Raw genomic sequence first — 24,360 nt, 5'->3', positions numbered from 1 at the left:
TCAACTGTTTTACTTTAAAGGAGTTGTTTTAAATGTGTTTCTTTAAAGGTCCTGTGAAATTAAAATACAATTTTAGACATTATTATCAATATGGTAATTTGAAGGATATCTATAAGCTCCAAATCAGTGACAAAATTCACATTTAGAAGATACGAACCTGATAAACCAGCCTGATCTCATGAGGAAACGTAAATATTTTACGTTTTGTCACTTTAGTGGTTAATTTGTACAAATTCTAGTTCAGTCGTATGAAAATGTACGATTTTAAAAAAGGAGGCGTGGCACCCGATCCTGCCCTTAAACCCAACCGTCATTGGAGGATGAGCAAATTGTACTATAATTGCACAAATGAGATCATACAAATTCATACGAATTAGCCACAAGATCAAAAAGTTACGAATTGCCGTGAGACCATGTTGGATATAAACATCTTTAAGTTTGCAGTTTGTTACTTCCACCTAAATAAATCAATTATTTTTTTGACGTCGCCTCATATTTCAGTTTCTCATCAAATCTTCTGACCTATGAAATGCTCTCTAGTATCTGACAGGCCCCGCCCCTTTTCATTGGCTTTTAATTTGATGTGCTTAAGCTCAACTTTCACTGGCAGAGCTGTGCTCAAAACTAAATGCTATTGGTTGTTTATTTAAAGGAGAGGAGCTACTATATGCCCCACCCCCTCTTCATGTTTCAGTTGGTTGTTGCTAGATCAGATACGTTTGTGGCCGGAAGTTAACGAGAATTATTTCTATTATTTATTAAATTTCCCATTTATTGTATTTTATTAACGTCTACCCCCACCCCAACCCTAAACCCAACCGTCACAGTAACTTAAAAACAGTAGTTGCACTAAGTATTATTTATGTTATCTAATAAATTACCCAATAAATTTTTTTTAATGTCTACCCCCACACCAACCCTAAACCCATCGTCACAGTAACATAAAAACAGTAGTTACACAGAGTATTATTTACGTTATCTAATAAATGACCCAATAAATTGTATTTTTTAACGCCTACCCCCACCACAACGCTAAGCCCATTATCACAGTAACATAAAAACAGTAGTTGCACAGAGTATTATTTGTTATCTATTAAATTACCCAATAAATTTTATTTTTAACGCCTACCCCCACCCCAACACTAAACCCATCGTCACAGTAACGAAAAACAGTAGTTGCGCCGAGTATTATTTACGTTATCTATTAAATTACCTAATAAATTGTATTTTTTAGCGCCTACCCCCACCACAACGCTAAACCCATCGTCACAGTAACGTAAAAACAGTAGTTGCACTCAGTATTATTTACGTTATCTATTAAATTACCCAATAAATTGTATTTTTTAGCGCCTACTCCCACCCCAACCCTAAACCCAACCATTACAGTAACGTAAAAACAGTAGTTGCACCCAGTATTATTTACGTTATCTATTAAATTACCCAATAAATTTTATTTTTTAACGCCTACCCCCACCCCAACGCTAAACCCATCGTCACAGTAACGTAAAAACAGTAGTTGCACTCAGTATTATTTACGTTATCTATTAAATTACCCAATAAATTTTATTTTTTAACGCCTACCCCCACCCCAACGCTAAACCCATTGTCACAGTAACGAAAAACAGTAGTTGCGCCGAGTATTATTTACGTTATCTATTAAATTACCTAATAAATTGTATTTTTTAGCACCTACCCCCACCACAACGCTAAACCCATCGTCACAGTAACTTAAAAACAGTAGTTGCACTCAGTATTATTTACGTTATCTATTAAATTTACCAATAAATTGTATTTTTTAATGCCTACCCCCACCCCAACCCTAAACCCAACCGTTACAGTAATGTAAAAACAGTGGTTGCACCCAGTATTATTTACGTTATCTATTAAATTACCCAATAAATTGTATTTTCTAACGCCTACCCCCACCACAACTCTAAGCCTATCGTCACAGTAACGTAAAAACAGTAGTTGCGCCGAGTATTATTTACGTTATCTATTAAACTACCACAAATTTTTTTAACGCCTACTCCCACCCCAACCCTAAACCCAACCTTCACAATAACGTAAAAACAGTAGTTGCACCAAGTATTATTTACGTTATCTATTAAATTACCCAATAAATTTTATTTTTTAACGCCTACCCCCACCCCTACCCCAACGCTAAACCCAACTGTCACAGTAACGTAAAAACAGTAGTTGCACCAAGTATTATTTACGTTATCTATTAAATTACCCAATAAATTGCATTTTTTATTGCCTACCCCCACCCAAACCCTAAACCCAACCGTCACAGTAACGTAAAAACAGTAGTTGCACTAAGTATTATTTATGTTATCTATTAAATTACCCAATAAATTTTATTTATAACGCCTACCCCCACCCCAACGCTAAACCCATTGTCACAGTAACGAAAAACAGTAGTTGCGCCGAGTATTATTTACGTTATCTATTAAATTACCTAATAAATTGTATTTTTTAGCACCTACCCCCACCACAACGCTAAACCCATCGTCACAGTAACTTAAAAACAGTAGTTGCACTCAGTATTATTTACGTTATCTATTAAATTTACCAATAAATTGTATTTTTTAATGCCTACCCCCACCCCAACCCTAAACCCAACCGTTACAGTAATGTAAAAACAGTGGTTGCACCCAGTATTATTTACGTTATCTATTAAATTACCCAATAAATTGTATTTTCTAACGCCTACCCCCACCACAACTCTAAGCCCATCGTCACAGTAACGTAAAAACAGTAGTTGCGCCGAGTATTATTTACGTTATCCATTAAACTACCACAAATTTTTTAACGCCTACTCCCACCCCAACCCTAAACCCAACCTTCACAGTAACGTAAAAACAGTAGTTGCACCAAGTATTATTTACGTTATCTATTAAATTACCCAATAAATTTTATTTTTTAATGCCTACCCCCACCCCAACGCTAAACCCAACCGTCACAGTATTGTAAAAACAGTAGTTGCACCAAGTATTATTTACGTTATTTATTAAATTACCCAATAAATTGCACTTTTTATTGCCTACCCCCACCCCAACCCTAAACCCAACCGTCACAGTATGGTAAAAAAAAATAATTATTGTTACAGTGTCATAAAAAATGCTGCTATATTAATGTGCATATCGCACATCCGGCCGACTATATATCCGATCTAGACTTTTCTAGACTTTACCGTTTCAGTTGAGATTACGTCAAAACATCCAATAAAAATGCTAATTTTAAAGCACTTCACGAGAGCTTTACGTGAGTTAGAAATGAATTACTCGTGTATCTATACTGCATAACTGCAATCAACTATAAACTGAGCCTACTTATATATTTTATAAACACTTGATCAAGTTTCATACAAGATCTTACCATTGAGTTCTCAGTCTTGATAGACTTGACCTGCAGGTAGTCCTCCACTCCTCTAGTAGTGCTGTTGGCTTCAATTTTCTCCTCCGCCATCTTGGCTCCGGCTTCATTTTCTCCGTTCTCCTTCGGCGGATGTGGTCTGGACGGCAGATCTCCGCGTTGTTTCTTGGTGACGTGTGCTTCGGGCCCGTGCACGGTTTTAACGTGTTTCCGAAGCGAACTGGGATCAGTATAGCGCTTGGTACAGCCCGGGATCTTACACACGTAGGGTTTCTGCGAAGATAAATATCACACCGCTCAAATATACAACTCTGAATTAGAGTTTTATCTCTTCCCTTTAAGTCAGATTATCCTCAAAGAACAAATGAACGCACGATTATGGGAATGAATTACAAATGCGCTGACGTACTGATGCTACGAATGCTATCGTGATGCATGGCTGTTTGCTAATAAAGTTGAGTTGATCTTTTATGCTAGTGATGGATCGGCGCGGGAAGGCTTCATTTCCGTCTGCAGGTGGTCTGTTCCTCTGAGCTTTATTCCCACTAATGCATTATGGGATGCCGGACTCATTAGCATCACAGCTCATTATTCACGCACACACACACACACATTGCGCACACTTGCTGGTTAATGGGACAGCATTGGGCGTCCTGGAGCAATCACTACAGATGATGAGGGAATGCGTAAACAAATCTAATTTTGGCCTAAATTTGTTAGCGTGTGCTGGAAATGGCATATTTACATAGCATTAGGCTGTTAGCAGATCCTTAACATTGCAGCTAGCGTCTGAAAACTCCCGCGTCGATGACGGTAACGGATCTAATAGAGTCGACCCAACGCGGCTCACCCAGAAAGTAAATGACTCTCGCGGCGCTGGTTGAAATTTAAGCGGTTGTTCGGGGGTGAGGCTCGTTTTCGGCTCGTCTGCTTTAATTGTATGTAAAAGAGCAGCTTGAGTTCTGTGTTATTTGTTAGGGAGGAAATGTAGGTCAGACCGATGTTTAAAGAAATAAATGATGTCTAAGGAAAATGGAGGATCATTACGATGATTCGGCCAGCATATGTTAATGACTATAATGATAGATAAATGAATGAATGATTGAATAGCGGCACGGTGGCTTAGTGGTTAGCACTGAGCAAGAAGGTCACTGGTTCGAGCCTCGGCTAGGTTAGATGGCATTTCTGTGTGGCTATAGGAGAACTGATGAACTAAATTGGCCGTAGTGTATGAGTGTAAATGAGTGTTTATGGGTGTTTCCCAGTACTGGGTTTCAGCTGGAAGGGCATTCGCTGTGTTAAACATATGCTGGAAGAGTTGCCGGTTCATTCTGCTGTGGCGACCTCTGAAATAGAGACTTAGCTGAAGGAAAATGAATGAATATATAAATAATTTTGGGTAATTTGGCCCTCCATAAATATGTATAAATCACAGTATTATTAGTTTTGTGGATTTACTTTTTCATAAATCTATGTATGTTTGTTAATTGTAATACATTTAATAAATGAATAAATAAAAAATACAACTCTTACAGCTTTAATACAAAAATAATAGAATATAATTTTTATGAATTTATGTAATATTAAAATAAGACTAATATAAAAATATTATTTTATTAATTATCTATTTATTTATTGTTTATTTATGTTAAGTAAAAAAAATCGATTTATGTATGTTAAAAATATATAAAGTGTTTAGTTTGCTTTTAATACATTAACAATGTATAATTAAATAAATAAATAAAAATACAAATGTTACAGCTTCGATACAAAATATTAAAATATTATTGTGTTAAGTTTTATGTCTGTTTATGTTACACTTTTAAAAATCCTTTTATGTATGTTAAAATATATGAAGTGTTTAGTTTGCTTGAAATATATACAAATAAATAAATAAATAGTAAATTTAATAACTAAATAATAATAATATAATAAATAATAAATAAATAAAATACAAATCTTACAGCTTTAATACAAAAATATTTAAATATTAATTTATGTTTTACATTTAAATACGAATACATGGTAGTATTAATAATTTTATGCTTTTATTATTATAAAAAATATATAAAGTGTTTATTTTTGTTGTACAGTAAATGCATTAAACATAAATATAAATAAATACATCTTACAGCTTTAATGCAAAATTATTATAATATTATTTTATTAATTTATGATTTAAAATTAAATACAAATACATCATAGTAGTTAACAAAACTTTTACAAAAATGTATTTATTATTGTAAAAAAACTATTAAGTAAAATAAATATATATAAATATTTACTTACTATCAGTTTAATTTTACTTAATAAATATTAAGTCAAATAAACATTTATATATATATATATATATATATATATATATATATATATATATATATATATATATATATATATATATATATATATATATATATATATATATATATAAATGAATATTAATAAGAAACTGCACAAATGCACCATTAGATGAATGAATTGAATACAAAAAAATAATATTTTACAAAATGTTATTGTGGAAAAAATTTCAATAGCAAACCATCTTAATGGTCTTAGACAGGGGTGTCCAAACTCATTCCTGGAGCGCCGCTGTACTATAGATTTGAGCTCCAACTTGCCTCAACACACCTGCAGGGATGTTTCTAGAAGGCCTAAGAGCTTGATTAGCCAGCCCAGGTGTGCCTGATAGGAGTTGGAACTAAACTTTGCAGAACACCGGCCCTGCAGGACTGAGTTTGGGCACCCCTAGTCGTAGAAATGAATATTATTCTAGATAGCTTAAGTCAGAATTCGCCCCTCCTGTATATATATTACCCCCAACTTTTTTTTCAAGCAGATTTTTTTCAACACATTTTTAATCATAACAGTTTTAATAACTGATTTCTTTTCTCTTTGTCATGATGACAGCACATAATATTAGACTGGATATTCTTCCAGACATTAGTATTCAGCTTAAAGTGACATTTAAAGGCTTCACTAGGGTAATTAGGGTAAAGTTAGGGTAATTAGGCAAGTCATTGTATAACAGTGGTTTGTTGTGGAGACAATCAGAAACTAATATTGCTGAAGGGGTGAATAATATTGACCCTAAAATGGCTTTAAAACAATTAAGAACTGCTTTTATTCTAGCCTAAATAAAACAAACAAGACTTTATCCAGAAGAAAAAATATTAGAGGAAAATATAGAGGTCGAATAATTCTGACTTCAGCTGTGTATGAGCATTGCACTGTATACATGATCTCCAATGTGAAGCTGCTTTGACTCAATTTACATTGTAAAAGCGCTATACAAATAAAGGGGAATTGAATTGAATTTCAAGGGTGTGTGTGTCTGTACCTCGTTGGAGTGTGTGCGGTTCTGGTGTTTGGCTCGGTCGGAGGCGTTGGAGAAGGCCTTGTTGCAGCCCTCGTGTTCACAGACGTACGGTTTCTCTCCAGTGTGTGAACGCAGGTGAGTCTTCAGGTTCTCCAGACGAGAATACGCCTTTGAGCAGCCCTCGAACTGAAACACACACACACACACGCACACACACACACACGCACGCACACACACACAAAATACAAACATATATAATTATTTTTTAGGGGTTTTCACCATTATTGTGGTAGGATAGTGGAGATTTATTGACATAAAATTTATTTATTGACACAGTTGTCGCTCGTGCATTTCAAAATAAGAGTCTTGTATAAGCAAAATAAGTTACAAGTTAAACGTTTGTTGTTTATTTGACCACACACATTTTGGGTCGCGACCCACCAGTTAAGAAACACTGCACTAGGCTATTGGTGGCGACAACACACACACATTAATAAACCATAATAAAGTAAAACTTAACAAATACAACAATTCTTTGCTGTGTTATTTGGACGTTGTTGTGCTTTTTGATTCGTTTTGCTAAGTATAAGAGACATTTGCATGTTTCTTTTGTATTTTTTATATGTATTTTTTTTAACGATATTATTTTTATTATACATTTTCTTGTAGTTTTGGGGACATTTTTAATACTTTTTAGCATAAAATGCAGTTTCCTTTTTATTAGCTTTTAAAGGAATTTTATATTTATAAAAATAAATAAATAAATAAATAAATAAATATTATTTTATATAATTATTAAATTAAATTAATTAATTAATTTATTATTAAATAAATAAATAAATAAATAAATGGATAAATAAATATATAAATAAATAAATAAATAAATAAATGGATAAATAAATATATAAATAAATAAATAAATAAATAAAAAATAAATAAATAAATAAATAAAAAATAAATAAATAAATAAATAAATAAATAAATAAATAAATAAATAAATAAATAAATAAATAAATAAATATTCATTTGTTCATTTTTTTCAGCACAATTTTTAATAAATTTTTTAAACTGCAGTTTAAAAAAAAAATAGTGTGTGTGTGAGACTTACCGTGCATTTGTGCGGTTTCTCCCCGGTGTGTCTGCGCATGTGGACCACCAGCATGTACTGCGCTTTGAAGGGCTTCTGCTCGCGTGAGCACTCGTCCCAGCGGCACACAAACTCCTTCTTCTCCCCGTGGATGTGCTCATTGTTGATGTGCTGCAAACACACACACACACATGCAACACGTCAATGCAGGAGACATACACACACAAACAGGCAAATGCACACACACATGCACACAAACACACACGCTGTGTTCTGGATCATTCTCTTACTGAAATGCGTTCATCTTCATCCTCCTGCTAATGTGGATGTTGGACTGGAGCAGCTGATATTCATTTACACTGAGGAAGGGCAGAGGCTTGCTGAAGAAAACTGAGAGATTTCAGCTGCTGTCTGGGCTTTCACTGCCCAACTACACCTTGCTTTCTTCATGTGTTCAATCCATGTGTCATTTCATTTGATTACACAGAACTTCCTTTCTAAACTAATTCGATTTGTTTTCTTTGCATTTATAGATTTCTTTTGCTGTTATCAACATCTGGTGGAAAGATTAAGTCAACAGCACCTTTAGAAAGATGTTAGCTGAGAAAAACGGTGACGTGTTCAATACTTATTTCCCGCGCTGTGTATATATGCTTTCAGAAAGTAAAAGTCAAATGAACTAATTTAATAATCTTGTTTTAAAGCAAAAACAAGATTATTTTTAGGAAAATAGGCAAAAACTCACCTAATTTTGACTAATGATTTCTGAAAACAAGACGATATGTTTTGCTTGACTAGAAAATGCTTCTTGATTTAAGAATTTTGAGACATTCAGACTAGAAACAAGACAAATGACAGGTAACAAAAGCATTTTTTTGCAGTGTGAATGAGAATTGTTGTCAATAATTTGGTGAAAGTCTTATTTTGAGCTGTGTATGAGCTGTTGTGCTGGTCTGAGTGAGTTTTAGAGGTGATCAGTAGGCCCACACAGAATCTGCCCGTGCAGATTTTTAGTCGATCATTGACTCTAAGTATTTACTTGTGTAAATGTGTGTAAGTTTATGTTTGTTCAGTTTTTAAATTAAAATTAGTAATAAAAGTGACAATTATGAAAACGTTCATTTATTTACAATAATGATATTTTCGGTCTTTTAGTAGATAATTAAATAATATGATAGATTAGTTTTATAATAATATGATAGAGTAGTTCTAGATGGATTTGCATTGTAAACAATAAATACAATTAAAAATATATACTTTTTTATTTCATCATCATTATCATCATCATCATTTTCATCCACTTATCTGGGGCCGGGTCGTGGGGGTCAGCAGTCTTATGCCCCATTTACACGAGGCGTCAGCGTCAACGCTTTCTATTCACTTTGAATGGGTGACGTCAGGTGTTCCCAAACTGAATTGTGGATCCGTCTGCGCCGCTTCAGAGGCGTTGCTCGCTGCAGAAGTTGGGACTAGCTTAACTTTTCAAGCGTTGAGGGAAGCATCAGCCAATCAGATCGCTGTATGCAAATACACCAGCTAGACAGTGGCCAATTGCTGACGGAATTTCATTAGCTGACGCTGCTATGACGGTCACTTCAGCCCAAACTTCAGACACACCTTCAGTCAAGCGTTGACACTGAAGCCCCGTGTGAATGGGGCGTTAGGAAAGAACCCCAGACTTCCCTCAGCTCCTCCGGGAGGATCCCAAGGTTACCAGGCCAGCCAAGAGACATAGTCCCTCCAGCATGTCCTGGGTCTTCCCCAAAGCCTCCTCCTAGTGGAACATGCCTGGAACACCCTAGGTAGGCGTCCAGGCGGCATCCGAAACAGATGCCTGAGCCACCTCAGCTGACTTCTCTAGATGTGGAGGAGCAGCGGCTCTACTCCGAGCTCCTCCCGGGTTTCAGAGCTCCTCACCCTGTCTAATAGTGTGCGCCCTGCCACCCCGCGAAGGAAACTGATTTCGGCAGCTTATATCTGAGATCTTGTCCTTTGAGTCATGACCCAAAGCTCATGACCATAGGTGAGAGTAGGAACTTAGTAACTTTTTTATTTCATATATTAAGGTTTTAGTTATGATACTCCCAAAATCATTCCACATAAATCCGCAGAGTCTTTACAAAATTCTCAGCAGAAATGGCAAAAAAAGTTCGCAGATTCTGTCTGGCCCTAGTGATCAGTAATGAAAGTGTCTCCAGTAATGCACAATGCTTGTTAGAGGCTTAACAAAACAGCAAGAGCTGGAGAAAATAAAGCAGTGTGTGTCTAATAGAGCCATTCATCCATCAGTGCATCTGTCAGAATGTGACGGGGTGTGTGTGTGTGTGTGTGTGTGTGTGTGTGTGTGTGTGTGTGTGTGTGTGTGACTGTGAGACAATGCAATTAACGACAAACACTTTCTAAATCCGCACTGCATTTGTTCATCTCAGGAGATCAAACAGCCGCCAGCCTGTGTGTCTCAATCACTAAAGATTCAGTGAATCAACTTTGTTCTGAACCGTCTAAATGAATCCTTTAAACACACACACATCCTGCAAAATGGAGTTTTTAATGTTCAGAGGGTCTTAAATGAAGATCTGAGAGTTCAGAAGATGATAAATGACAATTCAATCAATGAAACTGAAGGAACAAAATGTCAAATGTAAAAAAAAGAATTGATTCAAAAGAGTTGGTTAACTCTAAAACAACCTTCCTACTGTTCAGTCACATTTCATTCCTTCATTCTTTCATTCATTTATTCATTTCATTCTTATTTATTCATTCATTTTTATTCTGTGTCTTTTACACAGGAGATGCCCCTCCAGTTGCAACCCAATACTGGGAAACACCCATACACACTCATACACTACAGCCAGTTTAGTTCATCAGTTCCCCTATAGCACATGTGTTTGGACTGTGGGGGAAACCGGAGCACCCGGAGGAAACCCACACCAACACGGGGAGAACATGCAAACTCCACACTGTAATGCAAACTGACCCAGCTGGGACTCATACTAGCGACCTTCTTGCTGTGAAGCGATCGTGCTACCCACTGTGCTGCCCCTCAGTCAGATTTGTACATAAGTATAATAAAATACAGGTGATACACACAGATACACACAGGAACACACACACACGCACGCACACTCACACACACATATATATATATATATATATACTAATACGAACAAAGCCACATGTGCTTGCGCGCACACACACACACACACACACACACACACACACACACACACTGAGACTATAACACACATACTGACACACACACACAATCACTGATAACAACTTGTTACTGGTGTGTAGAGGAATAAAGAGAGATTGTGTGTATGTGTGTGTTGTGTTGAATTTGCGTGTGTGGGTGCATGCATGTGTGTGTGTGTGTGTATGTGCATGTGTTGTGTGTGAAGTGGTGTGTTTTGTGTTGAATGTGTGTGCATGCATATTGTGTTTTGTTGAATGTGCATGTGTGTTGCATGTGTTGTGTTAAATGTTTGTGCATGCATGTGTTTGTGTGTGTGTGTGTGTGTGTGTTTTTGTGTGTGTACATGTAGGTGTTTTGGACTGTACAGTATGTCCGTAAGTGCATGTGGGTGTGTGTGCCTGTGTGTGACTTTGTGTGTATGTGTGTGTCTCAGTGTGTGTGTGTGTGTGTGTGTGTGACGGACAGTCTCTTTCTCTCTCTGTACGCTCCACTGCTTGTCTGGAATGCTCCAGAAACTGCTGGTTCCCCACACAGGAGCAGTGCATGCTGGGATTGATCATCCGTCTCAGGAAAGCACATTAAACATCACACAGAGAGCAGTCAGCCGTGAACACACACACCTTTGACCCATTTCACCCCCTAAACCCAGCCACATCACTCAGTCTGATCAACAATCTGCGATTATTCTATCCTTATTATATCATTTATATTCATTTATTCATTTTCTTTTCGGCTTAGTCCCATTATTAATCAGGGTTTCCACAGTGGAATGAACCGCCAACTATTCCAACATATGTTTTACACAGCGGATGCCCTTCTAGATGCAACCCAGTACTGGGAAATACCCATACACACTCATTCACACACACACTACGGCCAATTTATTTCATCAATTCCCCTATAGCGCATGTGTTTTGACTGTGGGGTAAACCGGAGCACCCGGAGGAAACCCACGCCAACACGGGGAGAACATGCAAACTCCACACAGAAAATGCCAACTGACCCAGCCGGGACTCGAACCAGCAACCTTCTTGCTAACCACTGAGCCAGCATGTCGTCTGACTCTTATTTTAATGAACATGATGTTTCATAAATCTGTTTTGTTAAACTCTGCGTGCGTGCGTGCGTGCGTGCGTGCGTGGTACTGGGTCCGTGACATTGTTTACTTCTGCATTCTTTAAATTGTCAAGGTCTGTACTGGCCCAATAGCACCATAAGTAGTTCCGTTCTCTCATCAGTTGGAATAGAATAACTTTTGCATAGATTATGATGACATTTTTTTCCTCTGATTACTGAAATGTGCAGTAACCACCAAAATAAATGACAACAACCCAGACCACACAGAACCTAAAAGGTTTCACTTTCAAATTTGAGTCTACAAAAAAAAAAAAGAGGGGGTTCGGAGAGGTTTTTTTTATAACACAGACCACATATACAATTATTTTAATCACTTTCAACAGTGTTTTATAAAAATTTAAAGGGTTTTCTTTAAAATAAAAACCATTTTTTTTGCATTTACACCTCTGCATGTGGATTTTGGAAAGCTTTTAATATTGGGTAGGCAAAATAAAGGTGGAAACCCTAAAATAGCTCTTGACTTTAAGAGGTTAAATGCACCAGAAGTGATTGCCTATTGACCTTATTCTAAAATGCGGAAGTGCGCCTGTTTTTGTGATTGTCTTAGATCTTCCGTTTCAGTCGCCTATGGGAGAAATGACACGGAATAATAAACGGCAAAAAACGGTCAAAGTACTTGCTCTACAAAACAAATGTTTGCATGACTATACAGACCAAGTAGAATAATATAACAAGAAAATATCAGTTTGCAACATCAAACAGCGAAACGAGCAGTTTTTAATGTCTAAAAATGAATGGAAGTAAATAAGACCGGAAGTCTCGTGCCAAAAAGATTCAAATGGCAGCGCCTGCTCGTCTGCGGAGAATAAGGTCAATAATCACTGAAAAATGGATAAAAATATTCATTTTCGAAAGGGAATTTTTCACAGTATTTCCTATAATATTTTATCTTCTGGACAAAGTCTTTTTGGTTTTATTTCAGCTGAAATAAAATCTGTTTTTAATTGTTTTAAAGCCATTTTAAGGTCAATTTTATTAGCCCCTTCAGCAATATTAGTTTTGTATTGTCTCCAGCAGAGGTGGGTAGAGTATCCAAAATCTACACCCAAGTAAAAGTACTTGCGAGAATGTTTACTCAAGTAAAAGTAAAAGTAACAATCTTAAAAGTTACTCGATCAAAAGTAAAAAAAGTATTAGATGACAAAATTAACTAAACAAAATAATTATTTGAATTATTTAGCCTGATATGTTTACTGTTAAGTTTTTCTCTTCTTTTTTCATTGTGTTTTTTAACTCATTTAATCTGATTTTAATCACTGTTATCATTTGTTTTTAATTTTATTATACTTGTCTCTTATTCATGTTTATGTAAAGCTCTTTGATTTGCCGCTGTGTATGAAATGTCTTATAGAAATAAACTTGCCTTGCCTACATTACTACATTGTTCACCTGTGGTCTTCAGAAGTTGCTCAGTTTCACCTGAACAATTCAGATCATCTAGACAGACTAATGCTGTGTCCTTTAGGTCAGAGGTCAGTGACACCTTGAAGGGCCATGAGACCCCCTCGTTTCAGCAGGATGTTTTCACACCTCTACTTTGGAAAAAGTCAGAAAAGTGGGCGTGTCCAGCTCTGTTTAGGGGGGAGTGTCGGAGGAACTGAAGAGGGATGGTGTGGGAGTGTCTATTTGGGCACGAGCGAGTTTCAGAGTCAAAATACACACACACACACACACACACGAGAAAGTGATGGTTTTTAACCTACATGGACATCTGTAGTCGAATTATTTGCCAAATTATTAAATGGTGGACTTTAACTGCAGTTTGGCTCTTTCATTCAAGGAATTTATTCATGTCCCTCGCGACAAACGAGATATTTGACTCGAGGAACTGCTGTAAGCGTGTATTTTTCATGCAATGTTTGATACCGCACGGCGAATGAGAGAAAAAAAAAACTCAGCATTTCCCGGAAACTTAGATGCACACGGCAGGTAGCGTCAGAAAGCCGCGTGTTTTATCTTGGTGCAATAGTTAACTTAATTCGATATGAACAAACTGAATAAACAAAGAGCACTGGTCGCTCACTTACCAAATCTGTAGAGACAGGACAATCACCAGCAACTAGAGCCGCGTCTTTATTAAGAGGAGACTAAAGCGAATCCGGATCTCAGCGTTTGCAGATGAGAACAGCTCTCAGGTAAACAATAATCCTCCTTAGACACGTAAGTTATTGTTGTGGAGCGTCGCGTACACTGTTAATCCACACGTGACTCCAGCTGCGCTCTCACAGAGAGAAAATGAAAACAAAACTTCACTGCAGCAAACTATAAAAGCAACACTTCACGCTTGTTTCGCCAACACAACGTGGCGTCTCTGTCGTCTAAACACTGTGACAGTAATGAATATTAATGAAGGTGCACAATAGAGCGCGCTGATTGGTTTGAACCAAGCTTTACTCATGCATTAATGCAGCACACTGTAAGACGTAATAAGACACACTCTGGCACAGACGTCCAGTCTGCACGCTGGAATACACGCTATTATCTCATGACCGTGACGCAGCTTCAACAATTAGTTTCAAACCGGAAGTACGAATTTGCTTGAAATAACGCAAAAACAACCAATTTACACTTTTTAGTGAAATATAGGTGTCCTGATAGTGTTTTTAGCAGTGTGGGACACTTATATGACTGTCAACAGCTCAACACATGTGTTCTGGTGTTTCGTGACCCTTTAAGCCACTCAGCTGCTCTGACTTGCTAACGTCAAGAAGTCTCCTCAAAATAGTGCGGTTAAGAGCCAAATACACAGAACAGAAAAAAAACACAAGAACAGCAGGAGCTTTCTGAGATCAGCAGGCTGCGCTGTGACTGACGGCTCGGTGCTTCTTGTCCTCAATAAAGTTGCAAGCAAACAAAAGCTTGTTTAGAGGCTCAGAATAAAACACACTGTCATGCATTTGCTGCTGAAAGTGTGTGATTTGTGATGACGCATCTGTGCTGCGCTGCTGCTGCTCATCTGTGTCCAAACACAGCAGGTCTGTCTGAATATCACACACCGACGCACACTTAAACACAGTCACATAAATGCACACACACACTTTAACACAATCACACAAACACACACTCTCACGCACACACACACACTTACATGCACCAGCTGCTCCTGCGTGTCGTACTCTTTGCTGCAGCCCTCCCAGTGGCAGTTGGTCTCGTACACAAGCTCCGCCTCCTGCTTACAGTCGTCCATGTCCTCCTTCAGGTCCTGTGCACTGCTCAGGTGCTCCTGCAGGGAACGGCATACACACTCTACTGAACACACACGTAATCGTGCACATTATTGATATTTACATGCACACTGTGTGTGTGTGTGTGTGTGTATGCATATTAATTCATTAATTGATTAATTGCTCTAATAATAATTAAATTTGGGAGCATTCCAAATGAGTCTATTGATTTGCATAAACACTCCCCCAACTATTTCCATATAAGGGCTTTCCTGTGTAGACTTAAATCCCTCAGAGGAAATGTCCTGCTGTTATATATTTTAAAGAGAAATAAAAATCAAGCTGATGTCAAAATCCAATATTGAACAGCATTTAGATTATACATGCTATTTTACTAACTTAACACCTTTTATTTTACTTGATGGCATTAAAGGTTGCCATCAGAACCAATAATCAACCAAATGCCAACGGTTCATGCCACTGTAGGCCCACTGGATGAGTGAGCGGTGCTTTTTAATTAACTTAACACAATTTAATTACTTAACAGTATTAATAGTGGCCATTATAACCAATAATCAACCAAATATCAACATTTCAAGCCATTAGTGGCCCTCTGGAAAAGTGACCCATGCCATTTTATTGGCTTAATACAATTTATTAACTTAATGGCATTAAATGTTGTCATCAGAACCAATAATCAACCAAATATCAATGTTTCATGCCATTGTTGGTCCGCTGGATGAGTGACCCATGCCATTTAATTGACTTAACACGATTTATTTACTTAACAGCATTACATTTTGCAATCAAAACCAATAATCAACCAAATATCAAGATTTCAATTCATCAGTGGCCCACTTGAAGAGTAAACCATGCCATTTTATTGACTTAACACCATTTACTTAATGGCATTAAATGTTGCCATCAGAACCAATCATCAACCAAATATCAACGCTTCAAGCCATTAGTGGCCCACTGGATGAGTGACCCGTGCTATTCTATTGACTTAACACAATTTATTCACTCAATGGCATGCACTAAATGTTGTCATCAGAACCAATAATCAACCAAATATCAACATTTCATGCCATTGTTGGCCCACTGAATGAGTGACCCATGCCATTTTATTGACTTAATACCATTTTTTAACCTAATGGCCATAAGTGTTGCCATCTGAATAAATAATCAACCAAATATCAACGTTTCAAGCCACCAGTGGGCCTCTGGATGACTGAATCATGCCATTTTACTGACTTCTACTTAATTACACAATGGCATAAAATATTGCCATCATAACCAATAATCAACCAAATATCAACATTTCATGTTATTGTTGGCCTATTTGATGAATTACCTGTGCCATTTTATTGACTAAACACTTTTTATTTATATAACAGTATTAAATGTTGCCCTCATAACCAATAATCAATCAAATACCAACATTTTATGCCATTTTTGGCCTGCTAGTTAAGTGAACCGTGCCATTTTATTTACTTAACACCATTTATTTACTTAGCAGTATTAAATGTTGCCATCAGAACTAATAATCAACCAAAAATCAACGATTCATGCAATTGCAGGCCCACTGAATGAGTGACCCGTGCCATTTTATTGACCTAATACTATCTAATTACTTATTGGCAGTAAATGTTTCCATCAGAACCAATAATCAACACAGATATCAACGCTTCAAGCCATCAGTGGCCCACTGGAAGAGTAAACCATGCCATTTTATTGACTTAACAACATTTATCTACTTAACGGTATTAAATGTTGACATCAGAACCAATAATCAACCATATATCAATGATTCATGCCATTGTTGGCCCGCTGGATGAGTGACCCATGCCATTTCATTGACTTCACATCATTTATTTACTTAATGGCATTAAATGCTGCCATAATACCCAATAATCAACTAAATATCAACGTTTCAAGCCATCAGTGGCCCACGGGATGAGTGACCCATGGCATTTAATTGACTTAACTATTTAATTACTTATTGGCATTAAATGTTGTCATAAGAACCAATAATCAACCAAATATCAATGTTTCATGCCATTGTTGGCCCACTGGAAGAGTGACCCGTGCCATTTATTGACTTAACACCATTTTTTTACTTAATGGCCAAAAGTGTTGCCATCAGAACCAATAACCAACCAAATATCAACGCTTCAAGCCACCAGTGGCCCTCTGGAACAGTAAACTATGCCATATTACTGACTTAGCACTACATATTTACATAATGGCATTAAATATTGCCATCATAACCAATAATCAACCAAATATCAACGTTTCATGCCTTTATTGGCTCACTCGATGAGTGACCCATGCCATTTTATTGACTTAACACATATGTTGCCATCAGAACCAATAATCAACCAAATGTCAACAATTCATGCCAGTTCTGGCCCGCTGGATGAGTGAACGGTACCATTCTATTGACTTAATACCATTTATTTACTTAATGGCATTAAATATTGCCATCAGAACCAATAATCAACCAAATATCAATGATGTATGTGATTGCTGGCCCACTGGATGACTGACCCATGCCATTTTATTGACGACACCAAGTATTTACTTAACAGTATTAAACGTTGCCATCAGAACCAATAATCAACCAAATATCAATGCTTCAAGCCATTAGTGGCCCACTGGATGACTGACCAATGTCATTTTATTTACTTAACACCATTTATTTATTCAGTAGCATGGACTAAATGCTGTCATTAGAACCAATAATCAACATTTAATGCCCCTGTTGGCCTGCTGGATGAGTGACCCATGCCATTTACTTGACTTAACACCATTTTTTTATTTAATGACCATAAGTGTTGTCATCATAACCAATAATCAACCAAATATCAACGCTTCAAGCCACCAGTGGCCCTCTGGAAGAGTGAACTATGCCATTTTATTGACCTAACACTACTTAATTACATAATGACATTAAATATTGGCATCATAACCAATAATCAACCAAATATCAACCAAATATCAATGTTTCATGCCACTGTGGGCCCATTGACAGATTGCCATTTTATTGACTTAACCTCAATTTATTCTCTTTATGGCATTAAATGTTGCCATCAGAACCAATAATCAACCAAATATCAAGGTTTACGCTGTTGGCCCTCTGGATGAGTGACCCGTGCCGTTATGCTCTATATCAGCACTCCTGAACGCTGATCTATTATTTCCTCCTCCAGAACAGCAGCAGGAAGTGCAGACATTAATTGTGGGACACGTGTGTGGTGTTAAGAGCACTGCTGAGGGTAGTGCAGACGCTCTCGGCCGCGCTGCATGCTGACTGCAGCATGTTTATCTCTGCCCTGTGAGCGTCTTCATCAATTCTGCGGCCCCCAGACGCCGCCAGCCGCCGTATTCCCCATGCATCAACCACCAACCCGCCTCACCGCCAAGAGCAGCCGCAGATTTGTCAAAAGATGAGCGGCGCAAGAGAGAGAAAGGGAGAGAGAGAGGGAAAAAAACTCTCAGGTGACAATAACGGCCGGCCAATATTTCATTAAAATGAAGTGCTCTGGCACAGTTTACGCGGCCGCGGGAGGAGCGCGGAGCCGGAGCCAGTAAAGCTCTTATCAGCTGGAGTTTTTCGTGTGAAGAAGGGGGTCAGGGGACCGATGCGGCTCCCGGGGGCCTCTTGCTCCGTCATTGATCAGTACAGAGCATTTCCCGGAGAAAAGTCCACGCTTTTTCAGAATAACAGGACACATGGGCCATTCACCGTTTCGTTTCGATCTTTTAAAGTTCTGTTTTTATAGCCCTATAGTGAGCACCGTGAGTACAGGCAGTCCCAGAATGCACTACTGCGGCAGGAAAAGTAGAGACAGTATGGAAAATGCAAACTAAAAAACTTCAGTAGTGATTTGTATTTGATTGCAGACAATATGAACACAAAATATTTCAGGAGTTCACACTTAGATCAGGATTTATACATAGCTTGTTTGGCATGCTGTCCCGGGAGAGAGCCCTGAGCTCAAAACATCCTCGAGCCCAGGGCTCCCCTCTTTTTGTAGGGCGAGGGGAGACTGAGCTCAGGTAGTTCTCAAACTCCCCCGCTGCTGAGGCCAAGGTGAAATTCCTGAGAGTAAGACATTATAAAAAAGGTTTAGGCTTATTTTATCTATAATATAGAGCACATTTGGATGGTGGGAGGAAACCAGGGAACCCGGGGGAAACCTACGTGGATACGGGGAGAACATGCAAACTCTGCACAGTAATACCAGATGGCTCAGCGAGGACCCAACGCCATAGGTATTCTTGCTGTGAGGCAACATTGCTAGTAACTGGGCCACCGAGCCGCCAGGGCCGGAGCAAGCTGAAGTGGCGCTCTAGGCAAAGGTCGGTCATGCCGCCCTCAACCATAAAAGGGGGGGGGGGGGGGGGGGGGGGGGGGCTGCTATTTCTATTCTGCCGACTAGACGTGGATATAACTGAGGGCGCTGATGGCGAGGGTAGTTTCGGGGACGCCGCTCTCTCTATTCTGCAGCACTAGACGTGGATATAACTGAGGGCACTGATGGCGAGGGTAGTTTCGGGGACGCCACTCTCTCTATTCTGCTGCCCTAGACGCGGATATAACTGAGGGCACTGATGGCGAGGGTAGTTTCGGGGACGCCGCTCTCTCTATTCTGCCGACTAGACGTGGATATAACTGAGGGCACTGATGGCGAGGGTAGTTTCGGGGACGCCGCTCTCTCTATTCTGCAGCACTAGATGCGGATATAACTGAGGGTGCTGATGGCGAAGGCAGTTTCGGGGACGCCACTCTCTCTATTCTGCAGCACTAGACGCGGATATAACTGAGGGCGCAGGGGGCGAGGGTAGTTTCGGGGACGCCACTCTCTCTATTCTGCCGCCTAGGTCACCTCTATGGACGCGCCAGCCCTGTGTGCCGCCCATTCTGGATAAAGGAGGAAGAAGGGGAGGAGAGGGGTTTCTTCCAGACGAAGATAGTTGTAGAAAGAAAATGAGGATATATATAGTGACTTGGGATGCTTTGATTGGAGGATCATGATTAGCTAATGTGGACCAGCTGGGTCAATCATGAGCACATGCTCCTCTCGAAATTAGTTTAAAGTTGAACTTCACTTCATGTTTTGTCTGGTCAGCTTCATTTCTTTTGTATTCATCCGTTCCTGTCATTCAGACCTGTGGCACATTCCCACAAAAGTTGTGCCAGGAGCAGTTTAGAGCTAGTAATCAGGTAAATAAGCTAAATAATGATGTGATGCGAAGCAGGTGATGTCGACAGGTAATTGTAATTATGATTTGGTACAAAAGCAGCATCCAAGAAAGTTCTAGTCCTTTAGGATCAAAGATGGGCCGAGGATCGCCAGATTGACAACAAACATGTCAGAACCACAGTAGAAATGTTTAAAAATAATGTTCCTCAAAGAAAGAGAGGAAGACTCGGCTTCCACAGCCATTAAAAGATTCAAGGAATCTGGAGGTTTCTCAATTTTTTTATTATAATTTTTTTAATACCTCATTTCTAATAACTAATTTCTTTGTCTTTGCCATGATGACACCACATAATATTTTAATAATTGTTTAGCAAAATACTGTTCAGCTTATTTAAAGGCTTAACTAGGTTAATTAGGTAATTAAGGTAGTTACGGTTAAGGTAATAACCGTAGGCAAGTCATTGCATAACAGTGGTTTGTTCTGTAGATAATCAAAATAAAAAAGGGGGTTAATAATTCATTCATTCATTTTCTTGTCGGCTTATTCCCTTTATTAATCCTGGGTCACCACAGCGGAATGAACCACCAACTTATCCAGCAAGTTTTTACGCAGCGGATGCCCTTCCAGCCGCAACCCATCTCTGGGAAACATTCACACACACATTCACACACACACTCATACACTACGGACAATTTACCCTACCCAATTCACCTGTACTGCATGTCTTTGGACTGTGGGGGAAACCGAAGCACCCAGAGGAAACCCATGCGAAGGCAGGGAGAACATGCAAACTCCACACAGAAACGCCAACTGAGCCGAGGATCGAACCAGCGACCTTCTTGCTGTGAGGCGACAGCACTACCTACTGCGCCACTGCCTCGCCGGGATAAATAATATTGAACTCAAAATAGTTTTCTTTTTAAACTGCTTTCATTCTAGCCAAAATAAAACAAATAAGACTTTCTTAAGAAGAAAAAAGATTATAGGAAATACTATGAAAAATTCCTGAATCTGTTCAACATCATGGGGGAATATTTGACAAAAAATTAAAATGGTTCTGCAGGCAAGTCAGCTCAGCATGTTCAGCATATGTTGTCTTACCGGTGAGTAGGGTGACACAGGTCGCGGCCCGCCCAACTCCGTCTTGACCTTTGACCTCTTGTTGCCGAGTGGGTTGACTGTGCTGCTGACCGCAGACTCTCCATTTGAGTTCTACAGAAAGACAGAGGAAAAAAAGCCTGTGAGTGAACGTGACGTCTGAATAAACCACTCCGTGCTGACAGAGTCGGTGTGTGCTTATAAACGGCGTGTGGTTCTGGTTGCTCGAATGTGATAGCGGTGCGACCACAGAAACCTGCTTCTCATATGCTGTTTCTGTCAGACGCTGAGAAACTGCTGCTGTCGGCGCTAATAACCCGAACAATCATGCTTAGGCTTTTTTTTTTTATAACATGCACTGTAAAAAACATCCGTGAATGATCAGTTCTCTGTATTTTGTGATTCATCTTTTTATTTTCCCCTGTTTATTTACGTTTTTGAGTTGCATTATGGGATCTTGATCTTTCTTCCAGCAACTTTTAACCTTGAAAAGTTTGAAAAATTAACTTTAATGAACATTTCTAAAAGTTTAAAGTGATATATTGTCTGGGTTGGGGTTGTATATTAAGCAGGGTGCAAATTAAACATTGATGATCGGTGGGGGGGGGTCAAGTTTTTCCGATTATGTTCTGTAATATGCCTCAGTGAACCAAATTTATTTAATTCAATTACATCTGATTTATTATTCAAACAAACTTGTTATGATGTTTTCAGCTTTTTGAAGAATATCGACTGGTTCTGATATCTGAGATATTAAATAAACGTATTGCATTTCTGCACCTATTAATGGATAGCCATGAAAGACTGCACGTATTTTTAATTTTACTGTTTAGCTTCCATGTGTGTGCAAGTGTATATTACAATACAAACTCTGCATCTAGTTTTAAAGACGCCTACAAAAGCCTGTTTTACAAGAAACATGTTTAGTGAACACTTACGCTGTCTGTCGGTGCTCTCGATATGCCGGTTTCAAACCACTGAATTAATGCGTTTGGTATAATGGTATGAACCATTATAGGGGTGGTCAAATGCGTATTTAAGTTATCCATTACTTGAACTATTAGTATTATTTAAGATACAGATCAGAGCAAACTATTTCTTAACTATTAAAGGGCTGAACACCCATACATATCATTTTGATGTCCTTCATGTGGGATCAAATGTTAATTAGGGGGGTCAGACCACCACAAAACCCCCCTGTAATTCACACACTGATATTATAAAGCCTTGTAATGAACTGCCAGTGCATTTTCTATGATTTTCCAGGCTTAATTTAGACTTTATATCTTATTCAACGCTACTAAAATGTTAATAAAAGTCACTTTGTTAAACTTTAGAGTTTAAATTTTCATGCCATGATGCAATTCACAACCAGAAATAAATGAAAAACACTCGTAAATCACAGCAATGACAGCAGAATTAAAAGATTTACTTGAATTATTCAGCTTGACATGTTTACTGGGCCAAAATAAGCTTCTTAAAATAAAACACATTGTGTTTAATAGGACAAAGTTGTTGTTTTTTACCCAGACATTAAAAAAAAAAATTATTTTGTGATTCATGTTTTAATTTTTTACCATTTATTTATGTTTTTGAGTTGCATTATGGGATCTTGATCTTTCCTCCAACAACTTTTTACCTTGAAAATGAACTTTTCATATTAATTAACTTTTCATTTACGCTGTCTGTCGGAGCTCTCGATATGCCGGTTTCAAACCACTAAATTAATGCTTTTAGTATAAGGGTATAAACTATTATAGGGGTGGTCAAATGCATATTTAAGTTATTTATTACTTGAATTATTAATATTCTTTAAGATACAGATCAGAGCAAACTATTTCTTAACTATTAAAGGGCAGAACACCCATACATATTGTTTTGATGTCCTTCACGTGGGATCAATTGTTAATTAGGGGGGTCAGACCACCACAAACCCCCAGTAATTCACACCCTGATATTATAAAGCCTTGTAATGAATGATTTAACAGGCTTATTTTAGACTTTATATATTATTTCACACTACTAAAATGTTAATAAAAGTCACTTTGTTAAACTGTAGAGTTAAAATTTTCATGCCATAATGCAATTCAAAACCAGAAATAAATGAAAAACACTCGTGAATCACAGCAATGACAGCAGAATTCAAAGAATTACCTGGATTATTTAGCTTGACATGTTTACTGGGCCAAAATAAGCTTCTTAAAATAAAACACATTGTGTTCAATAGGACAAAGTTGTAGTTTTTTACCCAGACATAAAAAAAAACACATTTTAGCGCAGTATTCACTATAATACCGTGATATCTTCATCCAAGGTTATCATACTGTCAGAATCTTACACCAACCCATGCCTAGTGGTCAGCTGTGGTAATGCACTGTTTTACCTTGGTCTCCGTGTCATTGGTGGTTGGCGTGGGCAGAGTGGACAGACTCAGCGGGTGTCTGCTGGAGAATGTTGGTGATGGCTGAATAAGCGGCGGCGTGTGTCCGAACGCACTGAGGCCTCGCTGCTGGGTCAACAGCTGCTGATACGCCACTGGATTAATGGAGTGTGGGAACGGGAACGAAGGGCTGCAACACAACAGCAAGACATGAGCATGTGCTGCAAGTGCAAACACACAAAGAGCATCCAAAAGCACACACTTCTGCACTAGACTATATCATATTGTAGAATAAATAGCATGAATAGCTTACTCCATTGGCAGATTATTTGCCTTGTGAAAACTTAATTTTTGCATGTTATTTCCTGAAACTAGTCAGTTTTTATTTGCTTTTTT

General features: G+C 38.2%; 2 protein-coding genes across 4 annotated transcripts in view; one reads left to right on the top strand and one right to left on the bottom strand.

Annotated features, from left to right (window-relative positions):
• Positions 1 to 24,360, bottom strand: part of gli2b (GLI family zinc finger 2b) — a 163,407-nt gene that overhangs the window by 16,602 nt on the left and 122,445 nt on the right. For both annotated transcript variants that reach the window (XM_073915865.1, NM_001015069.1), the window contains 6 exon segments: positions 23,968 to 24,154; positions 21,588 to 21,698; positions 15,200 to 15,334; positions 7,800 to 7,949; positions 6,713 to 6,877; positions 3,379 to 3,648 (listed from right to left, as the gene is read on the bottom strand). In XM_073915865.1, the coding sequence (XP_073771966.1) occupies positions 3,379 to 3,648; positions 6,713 to 6,877; positions 7,800 to 7,949; positions 15,200 to 15,334; positions 21,588 to 21,698; positions 23,968 to 24,154 (1,018 nt within the window).
• tmem63bb (transmembrane protein 63Bb) overlaps positions 14,074 to 24,360 on the top strand; it is a 476,742-nt gene continuing 466,455 nt past the window's right edge. For both annotated transcript variants that reach the window (XR_012386860.1, XM_073916066.1), the window contains exon 1: positions 14,074 to 14,697. The gene's annotated coding sequence lies outside the window, so the exon portion shown is untranslated. The remainder of the gene's footprint in view (positions 14,698 to 24,360) is intronic.

The sequence above is a fragment of the Danio rerio genome, chromosome 11 (assembly GCF_049306965.1).
Source record: "Danio rerio strain Tuebingen ecotype United States chromosome 11, GRCz12tu, whole genome shotgun sequence".
Lineage (NCBI taxonomy): Eukaryota > Metazoa > Chordata > Actinopteri > Cypriniformes > Danionidae > Danio > Danio rerio.
This window is presented reverse-complemented; position numbering and strand designations above follow the sequence as displayed.